General features: G+C 42.2%; 1 protein-coding gene across 1 annotated transcript in view; it reads left to right on the top strand.

Moving 5' to 3' along the window:
- Positions 1-1,093: 1,093 nt before the first annotated feature.
- IFNAR1 (interferon alpha and beta receptor subunit 1) overlaps positions 1,094-13,668 on the top strand; it is a 41,769-nt gene continuing 29,194 nt past the window's right edge. The window contains exon 1 of the mRNA XM_089512068.1: positions 1,094-1,173. Coding sequence (XP_089368194.1) covers positions 1,107-1,173 — 67 coding nt within the window. The 5' untranslated portion in view covers positions 1,094-1,106. The remainder of the gene's footprint in view (positions 1,174-13,668) is intronic.

Below are 13,668 nucleotides of genomic sequence, written 5' to 3'. Positions count from 1 at the left end.
AGATGCATAGGAAGTAGACTTTAGGAAAACTCATGTTGCCAACTTCTTTATTTCAGTGAATCTCAGAGGTGCTACAAGATCTCTCTCTGCGCACTGATTCTACAGACTAACACGGCTATATCTTTGAATTCCACCAAGATATAGCCGTGTTAGTCTGTAGAATCAGTATGTGAAGAGATCTTGTACAGAGAAGTACTGTCTCCTGAAATATCTGCAATAGTAGCACCTTTGTGACTAGCTGAAAGAAGTTGGTAGCATGAGCTTTTCTTGACTTAAACCTACTTCCTCAGACGCATTTGGAAGAGGAAGTAGCCTTAAAGTCTAGGAAAGCTCATGTTGCCAGTTTCTTACATTACCACACAACACTGCTATTCCACTTTGACTGCCCTAGCTGCCTCCTGTTGCATTCTGGGGCTTGTAGTCCAGTGGGGCCTCAGAGCTCTCTGGCTGAGAATTCTAAATGTCTCCTCCTTAAACTCCAAGTCCCAGAATGCAACGGGAGAAGGCAGCCAGAGCAAAGTTAAAAAGTGGAAGAGCAGCACTGTATAATAGTGTAATGATTTAATTGGTATTTTACTATTGTTATGCAGGAATTATGATGTTGTTTAGTTAAGGAGGGTGGGGGAGAGTGGGATTTGTTTTTTATATTGTATGGATTTTATTATTGTTGTTAGCTGCCTCGATCCTATTGGAGAGGTGGGATAGAAATATTATTATTATTATTATTATTATTATTAGTTTATACTAGGTGCTACAAGATCTCCCTCAAAGGAGTGTTGTAATAATGTAGTCTCAAAGGTGCTACAAGTTCTCCCTCAGAGGAGTGCTCTTGCAGCTTCCTTTGAGACTTAACTGAATATTGCCAACTTTCTCTCTTACAGTGAGCCTCAATAAGGTGCTATAATAAGGCCCCTCTCTAGGTCCTGGGTCTACAGACTCATAATACCACTCCCTCACCCTCAGAGAGGAGTGGAAAGAAGGAGGGAGGCTAAAATGGCGGCGGTGCCGACGTCACGGGGGTCACGTGACCCTGAGGCGGTCTCGCTTGAGGCATCCTCTGTGGGCTCTGTATGCATTCCTCCTCCTTGTCTTCCCTCAGGGGAGCCATGCCAGGGCCATACTCTCTGCTTATGGTGCTCCTCGCCTCCCTGGGAGCCAGGGCTCTGTCCGTGGGTGAGTCCCCCCTGCGTTTGGGTGTGTTTGGGTGGATTACCCCCCTCTTTCTTCGCCTGGGCTTTGGGACCGTTATTCCTGGGATGCAAAACAAGGGCACCGCCCTCCCTTCCCAGAGGGGCATTGCTGCTTTTTTGTGTGTGGGAGCAGGGTTCGAGTTCCACCATTGGGTGGCCTTAGGCAGAAAGTTACACTCTCTCAGCCTCAGGGGGAGGCAGTGGAAGCTAAAGCCTCCTCTGGACGAATCTGGCCAAGAAAACCTCAATGAGAGAGGGTCGCCATAAGTCGGGAACGACTTCAAGACACACAACACACACACACAATTCCCAAATAAGAATTCAGACACACCATGAATTTTTCCCCTCCAGTCCCCAAATTTCTACCTGCACCCTCCTCCTTAAGGTTGCCTGCCTCTTTGTGTTGTACAGTATGCAAATGCTTAGTTGAAGAGTGTGTGTGTGTAATATATATATATGTATATGTATATATATATCATGGTATAAATGAAGGTATAAATGAAAATACTTGATAGTGAAAACTTGTTTGCCTCGTCATTTGCTGTGTTTGCCTTCCTCCTTAAGGTTGCCTGCCTTTTTGTGTTGGATGCCAAAACTGGATTTCTAAATGCTTAGCTGATATTTCATTTTATAAAGGAAGGTGACTGGGGTTTTTTAAACTTACTTAAAAAAATAAATTAAATTATTAAATTAATAAGTAAAATCAAATAAATTAAATAACAATTAAAATTATTTAAATAAATCAAATAACAATTAAATAATAATAATAAATACAATTAAATAATAATAATAAATACAATTAAATAATAATAATAAATAATAAATAATAAGTGAACATTATTTAAATAATTATTTAAATAAATAATAATTTATTGTTTAATAATTTTAATTATTTAATTAATTTTAATTATTATTTAATTAATTTAAATTAATTAATTAAATAATAATTAAAAATTAAGGTATTCAAATTAAATTATTAAATTAAAATTAAATTATATTATTAAATTAAACATATTCTTAAATGTTGTACGTATGTATTTTAATATTTTGTATTGTTTTTAAATTGTATTGTTTTGTACTTGTTCACCTTGGATGATGATGATAATAATAATAATGTAATAATAATATACATTAAATACTTAATAGTGAAAACTGTTTGCCCCTTCATTTGCTGTGTTCTCATTCCCCTCCTTAAATGTTGCCTACATGCCAAAACTGGGTTTCTGAATGCTCTACTGAAGTTTTAAGGTGCTAAAGGCAATGGCAAAACGTCCTCTGAAATAATCTTGCCAAGAAAACTTCCATGATCAGGTCGCCTCAGTGTCTCCATAAGTCAAAAGGCACACAACAACAACAATGCTAGGAACTCAGGCACTGGAGGAAACGTCCTGGGGGAAAGAATTTTTATTTGGGGTGCTTGTTGTTGTGTGCTTTACAAGTCATTTCTAGCTTCTCACCGCCCTAAGGTGAATCTGTCATGGTTTTCTTGGCAAGATTTCTTCAGAGATTTGCCATTGTCATCTTCTGAGGTTGAGAGAGTGTGACTTGCCCAAGTTCACCCAGTGGATTTCCATGGTCAAGCCAGGATTCGAACCTGGACTCCAGAGTCATAGTCCAAAGCTCAGACCACTGCACCACCCTGTCCCCTTCTTTTGGCCCATAGATTTCACTGCTATAGGGTGGCTATTGGTTAAGTCGGTGTACTTAAAAGTGGTGGTTCATAAGCCATCAGCTTTCAGTCCCAGACACATTTCCAGAAAAGAAAAAATTGTAGGCAATGGGCACACATCTGGGGCCGGTACTTGGCACATTTTGGTGGTGGTGGAATAATTGCTGGTGCCCCACATAAGCCCATTTGGGAAGGACTGGGTTAAGATAGAGTCCTGGGAAGAAGTAAAGCAGTGTGAAAGGAAAGGTTGCAAAGCTTCCTGTTTCTATTGTCATAGCAAACAAAGCTAAAGGTATACTCAGCACATAATGCTGAAACATGAAAAAGGGCTTCCCAAAAAGAGATCAGCATTTCTTGGCACCCTGTATTTGAGCGCAAACGGCTTCCAGGAATTGGGGTGTTCTGTTATTCAGCATGTAATAGTTGCCTTCAGGGACAAAATTTGTATGATGGGAAAGGGCAGCAAATAGTTATTTCAGTTTTTATACATACAGTTGGCCCTTCTTATACATGGATTTTTTATACACTGATTCAAGCATCCACGGTTTGAAAATATTCAAAAAAAGTGTAAATTTCAAATATCATACCTTGATTTTCGATTTTTTATAAGGGACACCATTTTGCTATGTCATTATATTTAATGGGACTTGAGCATACACGGATTATGTTATCCACAGGGGATATTGGAACCAAACTCCAGCGTATAACAAGGGTCCACTGTACGTACATATATATGTGTGTGTGTGTACATATATCCTTATTAATTAAACACTGGTAAAACTATTTGCTTCGTGTGCCAAAATTATTTGGTTAGTGTAGTGCCACTCACTATGCAGCTTGATTTGAGGGGATGTTGTGGTTTGAGTGTCGGACCACGGTTTGAATCCCCACTCTGACATTGATCCAAAATACACTCCAGAAATAATCCAGTCTGAGACAGCTTTAACTGCCTTGGTTAAAGCTAGGGAAACTACAAAACTGTAGTTTTGTGAGACATTTAGGCTTCTCTGTCAGAGAGCTCAGATGCTACAATTAACTACTATTCCCAGGATTCCCTAGCATTGAGCCAGGGCAGTTAAAACAGTCTCAAACTGTATGATTTCTGCAGTGTGTTTTGGACCATTGAAACTCACTGGGAAGCCTTAGACAAATCACACTCTCTCAGCTTCAGAGGATGGCATAACAATTCTCTTGTGAATAAATCTTGTCAAGACAGTCCTAGGATAGCGTGCCATAAGTCAAAGTCAACTTGAAGGCACATAACAACAACAAGCCTTAGCTGCTATTCATCAGGCAGCAAAATATCTTGGGCTTGCCATGGCTCTTATTTCTGCCCTGCCGCCATCATGTGGTTTTATTGATGTTAGCTTTCAGGATGTGTCAGTGTGGTGTGGTGGGGGAAGAAGTGTAAGTTAGGAAATCAGTTCATAGAGATATTTATTTGCACAGGCTTTAATGGAGAAAATTGGATGCTTCAAAGAAGTTGGGAAGCCATAGGATAATTCTAAGCATACTCTTAACTGGTACTTTTTCTTTGCTGTAATTATTTATTTCTATCACAAACACAAGATGTGATGGCTTAGAAGTGGGGGAAAGGCATCAATAATTCATTCTATAATTACTTTATTATTTATTCAATATTGCTTAATTCATATCCCATATTTCATTCACCGTGAATTAGTTCAGAGCAGGGTTTGCCTACCATTATGGAGACCAGGGTTCAAATCCCCACTTGGCCATGGAAACCCACTGGATGTCTTTGGGCAAGTCATACTCTCAGGCTCAGAGATAGGAAAATGCAAACCCCGCTCTGAACAAAGCATGCCAAGAAAATCCTATGAGAGGACATAAGTAGGAAACAACAACAATTTCATTCAGTTAGCTCAATGTGTAGCTCCTTTCTTCAACATTTTATCCTCTCAAAAACCTTTTGAGGTACCTGAGGCTTAAAAAATACTTGCTGTCCCTAAAGACACCTCCATGAGTTTTCATGAAGTGTAAGGACTAAAACCTGGATCTCCCAAATTCCAGTCTGGCGCTATTCTGCACTGGCTCTCATAGGTTTGGCACCATGACTTACATGAGAAATTATCCCCTGCCCTCTTATATGACAAAGCATTTAGAACTCTGTCTTTTAAGGGAGACGCCAACCATTTTTCTTGCTGCCTTTTCTCTGTAGAAATCCCTCCAAAAATAGGTGTGGTGGGTTACTTTTCTCTCCTGGTCAAGCATCCACATGGGCTCTAGCTTATTTGCTATTTGCTTTCTCCTGTATTTTTTGTGGCAGCACCCCAGTTAAGGATTTTTTTTTCCTAAGAAAGTTTTATTGCTTTTAAAAATTATTTTCAGTTGTATTTTTAAAAGTATAACTACAAAGAAAGACAGTAAAGAAGAAGAAAAATGAAAAAAAGAAATATATAGGAATACATGGGCTATGAGTGTGAACTGGGCAGATACAGCTCACCCACCCCAACCACAGGCTTGCCATCTGCAGATTTGAGCATTGGTGGATGACAAACCCCATTGACCCTAATAGTGGCACATGCACGCGGCCATTCAAAACCATAGGGCTTGAGGTCCCGTGGATCTTGGCATCCATGGGGGGTGGGTCTGGAACAGAACCCCCTAGATACTAACAGCCGACTGTACATTGATATAAGCAGATCATATGTCCAAAAACACATTTTCTTGAAGTTGGCATCTCATTTATTTATTTATTTACAGTATTTATGCCCTGCTCATCAGCCCTAAAGGCTCTCAGAGCAGCTTACAGATAGTTATTCTCCCTCCTTAACAGTCATCTTTTGGCCTGTGAGGGAGAGAATAGGCTGGCCCAGCTCCATCAGGGCTAGCCTGAAGAAAGAGCCTCCTCCCCCCTCCTTAACAGCCATCCTTCGGCCTGTGAGGGAGAGAATAGGCTGACCCAACTCCATCGGGGCTAGCCTGAAGAAAGAGCCTCCTCCCTCCTTAACAGTCATCTTTCGGCCTGCGAGGGAGAGAATAGGCTGGCCCAGCTCCATCGGGGCTAGCCTGAAGAAGAAGAGCCCTCCCTCCGGTCCATCTGCCTTGGTCCAGGCCTCAGAGGGAGAGAAGAATGCTGGACCTGATCCCCTCCCCCCCTCCACCATTCCCTTCCCTTTTTGTGTCGTGTCTTTTAGATTGTAAGCCTGAGGGCAGGGAACCGTCTATTATCCCCTCTGTTGTAAACCGCCCGGATTCCCAGTGATTGGGCGGTATATAAATAAATCCTATTATTATTATTATTATTATTATTATTATTATTATTCAGACGGTTTCCTGACCTCAGGCTTACAATCTAGTAAAAAGACATGACACAAAAGGAGAAGGGAATGGTGGTGGGGAAGGGGATCAAGTCCAGTGGTTCTTCTCTCCCTCTGAGAACTGGACCATGGCAGATGGACTGGAGTGAGGGCTCTTCTTCATGCTAATCTGAAGAATCTTCTTCTTCAGACTAATCCTCCCAGGCTGGATGATGACAAATGGCATCTCTAAAATACATGTTTATGAGTAGGTAAAGCAGGAGGTTCTTCTAACTATTTAACAATAGATGATGAGAGAGGCAGGCTGGCTCCAACTGCCTGCCTGAAGAAGACAAGCCCTCCCTTCAGCCACCATCTTGGGGGGAGAGAGGCAGGCTGGCCCAACTGCCTGCCTGAAGAAGACAAGCCCTCCCTTGTATTGTTTTTAAATTGTATGGGTGGGTTTTTGTATTGTTGGGCTATGTATTGGTTTTGATGGTGTTTTTGTAAACCGCTGTGATCTACAAGGAATAGCGGTCTAGAAATAAAATTTCATTCATTCATTTCATGATGAATATTTATTTTCTAATCCTGTACTATAAAGCTTTAGCAACAATAAGAGCATGCAGGATCCAGTCATGATGACCATCAGTTAAATGGGGCGGAGAGCAGTCAAGGGAGCAGCCATTGCAACATTAACAGGTGGGGAGACAGGGCAATCATCAAGAGAGAGCGGAGAGCCATAGAATTGGTTGCCCCTAAACTGTCTTCCATTTCAAGTTGTTTTAATAGCCTTTGCAACAACCCCTCTCCCCAGCTGAAAATGCTACTGCTTAGTACCAGGTCAATCAGTTGGGGGGGGGGACATCCTTGATCCAGGACTGGCTCTTGAATTAACATGCTGGCCTGGCTTGTGTCACAGAGACCTGGCTGGATAAAGTTGTGGGTGGGCAATATTTCCAGCTCTTCCACATGGAGGAGCAGAAAAGCTAAGGGGGTAGGGAGGCAGAGTTGCTGTGGTCTATCAAGAGTCCATTTCCCACTCCAGGTGCCCCATTTCATAGTCTGCTGGGTTTGAAAGTGTATATTTAATGGTGAGTAGCCAGAGCAAAGTAGGGCTTCTGTTGTGTACTGCCTGTCCTGTTCAACAATCTTCCTTCCTGATTTAACTTTTGATCTCAGTGGTGGTGTTGGAATCCTCTTGGCTTGTTGTACTGGGGAACTTCAACATCCATGCAGAGACTCCTCTGCCAGGAGTAGCTCAGGACTTCAGGTCCTTCATGACAACTATGGGCCTGTCCAAAATAGTGTCTAATGCCACCTATGCTGCAGGACACACCCTGGACCTAGTTTTCTGTGCAGAGTGGGATGTTGGTTATCTGATTGTGGAGGAAATTTCTGTAGTTCCGTTTTTGTGGACAGATGACTACCTGGTGGGGTTTAGATTTATTAGAGCTCAAAGCCTCTGCAAGGGTGGGAGGCCAATTAAGATGGTCCACCACAGGAGGCTTATCGATCTAGATGGGTTCCTGATAAGCTCTTGTGGAGTTTCCTGTTGCCTCAGTGGTCCTGTTGGAGCCTTGGCTGATCTCTGAAATTGGGAAATGACTGGGGCAGTGAACACAATAGCTTCTAAGCATCCTTCCCATGGAGAGGAGCCAAGCAAGCTATCTTGAATCCCAACTTGGGTAAAAGGTGGGGTGTAAATTTAATAAATAAATAGATAAGCAAAAAAACTTGTTCACTAGGGAGCCGGTGGCAATGAAACAAGTGGGATAGAGACTAGGGCAATAGAGTGAGTCTAATTGAATACATGCTAGAGGCTATTGGAAAGCCTACTCTGTTACAGTGGCAGCAGCTAAGAAATCATTCTTCTCTGCATCTCTGCATTGCATCTACACAGTGTCATCCAGCAGAGGTGCCTTGAGTGATCGGGCCTTTTACCCTTTGCCCCACAAAGGCAGTATGTAAACCACTTGGCAGCCTGCTGTGAAGAATTTGCACAGCATTTTGCAGATAAAATTTCTCAGAACCAATTGGATCAGACTGAGGGCTGAAACAGACGGCCTGTGGGGGCATGCGGTTCAGACATGCCATGCCCCTGAGTTCCCTGCAAGCCACTTGCCCCAGACAAGAGGCAAAGGGACGGCTTTTTTCTGCTCCTATTTGGGGTGGAAGCTGAGCAGATTGAGCCGTGGTGTGTGGTTGCTGCTGCCCCAATCAGGAATTCCGTTTCACCCCTACGATTCTATAGCTGATACAGCTCCCACAAATTTAACCTCAGCTCCTGATTGTCCTGTGTTATTAGACAATGATGTGAGGATGTGGACAGGATCATTGGCAAGGCAAGAACCACCATGTGCTTACTAAAACCATGCCCTTCCTGGCTGTTAAAAGCACCCTGAGGAGGACTAGTGGAGTGGGTAGTGTTTCCACCTTGCTTAAAAGTGACTGTTGTGAGGCCATGATTGAAAAGAAATTCTCCTTGGATCCTACCATACTGGAGAACTATCAGCCAAATCTCCAGTTTTCCTTTTTGGACCAAGATTTTAGAACTTGTAGTAGCCACCTAACTTTAGGGCTTCCTGGATGAAATGGATTATCTAGATCCATTTTAATCTGGCTTCAGGCCTGGCTACAGGATAGAGACAGCTTTAGTCATCTTGATAAATGACCTGCTGAGAGAATTAGACAGAGGGAGTGTGTCCCTCTTGGTTCTGCTGAACTTCTCAGAGGCTTTCAGTACCATCAAACATGGCATCCTTCTTAACCGCCTCTCTGTGGTAAGACTCAAGGACATTGTGGCTCCAGTCCTTTTTGGAAGAGGGGGCCCTCAGAAGGTAGTGCTTGGGATGCCTGGTCAGCATCCTGGCCCTGAACTTCAGGGCTTAGTTCTATCCCCCATGCTGTTTAATATTTACATGAAATAGCTGGAAGAAGTCAACTGGAGCTTTGTGATTCAGTGTCATGAGTATGCTGGTGACACCCAACTCTTATCTCTCCTTTCCATATGATCCAAAGGAAACAGCTTCTATATGAAACCATTGGCTGCTGTCAGTATTGGACTGGATGAGGGTGAACAAATTGAAACTTAATCCAGAGATGCTCTGGATTAAGGCAGATCAGGGTATAGGGATTCAGCCTGTATTAGATAGTTACCTTCTTCCTGAAATCTCAGGTTCACATTGGGTGTATTCCTGGACTTAGATCTGAGCCTGTGTGCCCTAGGTTTGGCTGTGGCTAGGAGTGTATTTGCACAATTAAAAGTTAGTGCACCAGTTGCATTCATTACTTGAGAAGTCAGATCTGGGCATGGTGACATATGCCTTGATCTATGTGGAACTGTTCTGGAAACCGTTTGGAAACTTCAGTGGGTTCAAAACGTTGCAGCCAGGCTGTTGACCAGGATAGGTTACAGGAATCATGTGACCCCCATGTTGAAACTGGCTACCACTCCGTTTTTGTTTGTTTGTTTGTTTGTTTGTTTGTTTGTTTTGCAGAATTCAAAGTGTTGGTTTTGTTTTTTAAAGCCTTACATGGCTTGGGTCTAAATTAGCTTAAAGACTGTATCTCCCTGTACAAGCCAACTCAAGTTTTTAGATCTTCAGCAGAAGGCTTTATCTCACCTTTGCAGGCTTGTTTGGTGAGGAATCCAGAGAGAGCATTCTGAGTGGCTGTTCCAAGGCTGTGGAAATCCCTTCCACGGGAGGTCTCGTTGGTCCATTATTATTATTATTATTATTATTATTATTATTAATAAAGCGCTATAGGGTTACACAGCACTGGACAAATGATCAGTTAAAATAAAATAAAATAAAGACCTGACAGTGGTGCTCACTCTACAAAGAACAATGGAGATTAATATGTATATTAAATTAGAAGCAATAAAATAAACAACACAGGTTAAAACAGCATAGGCTAACAATCATGTAAGGCCTGTGAACGCTTCCCTAAACAGTTTCTTTCACTGGCAGGTGAAAACCTTTTTTATCCAAGGAGGCCTTCGAAATGTAATTATACAACATTAATGTATGTGTAAAGTGGTATGCTGTATTTTTTTTAAAAAAATTTGTTCTGTTTTAATTTGTTGTTTTAACTTTTAGATTGTACGCCACAGGCAGGCTTTTTATATATTCTGGATTTTACTTGGTTTTATACAGCACCGTGTACATTTACGGCGCTTTATAAATAAAGCTAATAATAATAATAATAATAATTCTGTTGTTAACTGCCCTCGAGTGGACATCAGCTCATGGTGACCCTGTGGATGAGACATTTCCAAGCACCTCAACCTCCCTGCTAAGATCCTGTAGGCTCAGGCCCATGTCTTCCCTGATCAAGTCTAACCATCTGGCTTTTCCTCTCTTTCTGCTGTCTTCCACCTTTCCTAGTATCATTCTCTTTTCTAATGATTAACTTTTCCTCATGGTGTGGCTAAAATATGACAGCCTCAATATAGTCATCTTGGCTTCCAGTGAGATTTCTAGCTTGATCTGTTCTAGAACCCATTTGCTTGTCTTCTTGGCCATCCACAGGATCCTCAGCACTCTTCTCCAGTCCCCCATCTCAAATGAGTTTATTTGCTTCCTATCAGTTTTTTTACTGTCCAGCTTTTGTATCTTTACAGCATGATGGGAAAGTACAATGGTTTGCAGTATCCTCACTTTAGTGTTCACAGTTATGTCTTTACACTTTCATAGCTGCCCTTCTCAAATCTTCTAATTTCTGGACTGCAGCATCTGTTCTGATCAGTATCAAAAGAAGATCTGGGAAACTATAGGTCAGTCAGACTTCTATGACATCCTGTATTTTATGTCTGCTTCCTGTTGTTCCTGAATCAAGCATAAAAGAACTACTCGTTGCATGCAAATGTATATGTTAAAGCCCTGACATCTTTCTCTGTTTACGCTTCGCATTTTGTTGCATCTCGTGTTTTATCTAGGGTGGTCTAACTGCTTAATTATTGTTTACAATTCTTTTGGCTAAGCAAACAATTTGCATCTAATTTTTCTTATCTGATTTTTCTGTGTGGGATTTTTCATTATTCTTGCCATTTTGCTGAATTTAACTCCACTCATCCCAAAATTGGTCTTCTCCCTCAACCAAAAGTGCTTCCAATTGGCAGTTGCCTTCTTTATTTCACTTCCCATGAAGCATGTGAATACATTCATATGTACGGTATACATACACACATATAATGTGGGGTAAGATAACCGAAACGTCAAGCAGCTACCCTCTTTTATTTTTATAGGAAATAAGACATATTCATTCTTATACAGAAAGATTTGTTCCTGTACTGTGGTTCGATTTGGGACGAAACCTCATCTGGTCCAATGGGAGGTTTGTCAGGGAAAGAGAAATTTGCAGAGGTTGCACCATTCCATTTCCAGCTGTGACACGCCTCCCCACAATTGCCAACTTGGCATGGCATATCTAGGGGTAGCAATGTAGCAAAGTACAATAGCATCCAAAATCCACAAAACAACCTTTATTTGCCAACCAAAATGCACAAAATATATGTTATAAGTATTTGAAGCTCCTCCGGCTTTTTCATCAGGCAAAGGTGTTAAAAATCATACAGGAGGGGGAAAAAATTAGGACAATGCTACTCACAAGCCTGCATTTTGAAGATGTTGCTGTTTTCAGTTCAGGTGTTGCTGGATTCATGCCAGCTGGTCCCTCCTCCTTCTGGCCATGTGAATACTTCCATTAGCAAGACAAAACGAAATGCTTCTTTTGAAATCCAAGTTGCCTTAGTCCTTTGTAAAGCTCCTTTGTTAGACTGATAACATTGAATTTCTAAGGAAATCATGTTTTTGCATTAGGAAACATTTTTTAGATATGGCAGTTTGTTGTTAACTGCCTTTGTGTCAGTCTCAACCCATGGCAATCCTATGGATGAGACATCTGCAAGTTCCCCTATCCTCTGCTGCTCTGCCTAGCTCAGGGGTCGGCAACCTACAGCCCGCGGGCCGAATCCGGCCCGGCGAGGCCTTGGGACCGGTCCTGCCGCCGATTGCTGCCCTCGCCGCAGCTTCTGTGCTGCTCTGGGTGCCATTTTGAGTTCGGGCCCCCAGTTGTCTGAGGGACAGCAACCCGGACCCCGGTTCAAAAAGGTTGCCTACCCCAGGCCTAGCTCCTGCAAACTCATATTTGTGGTCTCTTTAATAAAGTCCATCCATCTAGCATGTGGCCTTGCTCTTTTTCCACTTCCCTCCACCTTTCCTAACATTATTGTCTTGATTCATGCCTTCTCATGATAGATATGTCCAAAGTAAGACAGTCTAAGTATATTGTGAAGTCGAAGGCTTTCATGGCTGGGGGCATCCATAATTTTTTGTTGGTTTTTCGGGTCTTGTGGCCATGTTCTAGAAGAGTTTATTGGCTGGCATCTGCAGATAATGCTGGCATGGAAGTGAATAGTGTGTGTGTGTGTATGCACACACACACACACACTGTGTGACTCTAGGTTGGGAAGAGTGATTTACATGTTAACCTGTGTATTTTTCTGTTGTTGCATGGAAAAGCCTCAGGGTGGGAGGATGTGCAAGGAGTGGTTCGATTTGGTTTCTATTTTTGCCAGCAGACAATGGACCACTAATTAGGCAGACACAAATCCTCTTTGCATTTTTTGCAGCTGCTTTTTGCACTGCGGAAAGGCCAGATCGGGGACGCGGTGTGTGATTGCCGCGGACTCAGTTGGTGAAGAAGGAGACGGCTGCAGGCCTATGTCTCAAAGGTGCTACAAGATCTCTCTTATTGTGGCAGTGTCTGACCATCTGTTAAAGTTTGCACATGAAAATTTGGGGGGTTTATGGCCTTTGGGTTCAAGGAGAATTTGGACAGTAGCACGGTCACAAAAAGTTTTAAACTTCTAAAGCTTCACATTGAATACATATACTTGCTGGCATGTTTATTTATTTATTATGGTATTTATGACCCACTCTTCAGCCCTAAAGACTATTAGAGCGGCTTACAATTATTATTTTTAATTAGATGGTTCCCTACCCTCACAATCTAAAAAGACACAACACAAAAGGAAAAGGGAATGGTGGTGGGGAAGGGGATCAGGTCCAGCAGTTCTTCTCTCCCTCTGAGGCCTGGACCAAGGCAGATGCCATGGAGGGAGGGCTGTTCTTAAGGATAGACCCAATGGCACTGGCCTGTCTTTTCACTCCCTACCAGGCTGGATGGAGTCAGGTGCCATGGAGGGAGGGCTCTTCTTCTTAAGGATAGACCCGATGGCATCTGTCTTTTCACTCCCATGTTTAAAAAAAATGGACCAATACAGGGTAGTGGAGGGAAAAAGAGCTATATTTAATGAGCAATTTTAGCCTATCTTTCTGTTGAAAACATTTTCAAGATACAATAATAAAACAATATAAAACACATTTTATAATAAAAACCGTCAGCCACTCTTGTCCCTGAAGGTCTGCATAAATATGTTAATTGCTTGTCAGAGCTCAGGGAAGGGAAGTTCCAGTTGTGTTGCCTTATTCTCATCTGAGGTCCTTTTGAGCCTAAAATACGTTCTGTCTCTGCACTAGCT

The sequence above is a fragment of the Sceloporus occidentalis genome, unplaced genomic scaffold (genome assembly GCF_023333645.1).
Source record: "Sceloporus occidentalis isolate IW3139 unplaced genomic scaffold, rSceOcc1.0.p SCAF_2, whole genome shotgun sequence".
NCBI classification, from domain to species: Eukaryota; Metazoa; Chordata; class Lepidosauria; order Squamata; family Phrynosomatidae; genus Sceloporus; species Sceloporus occidentalis.
This window is presented reverse-complemented; position numbering and strand designations above follow the sequence as displayed.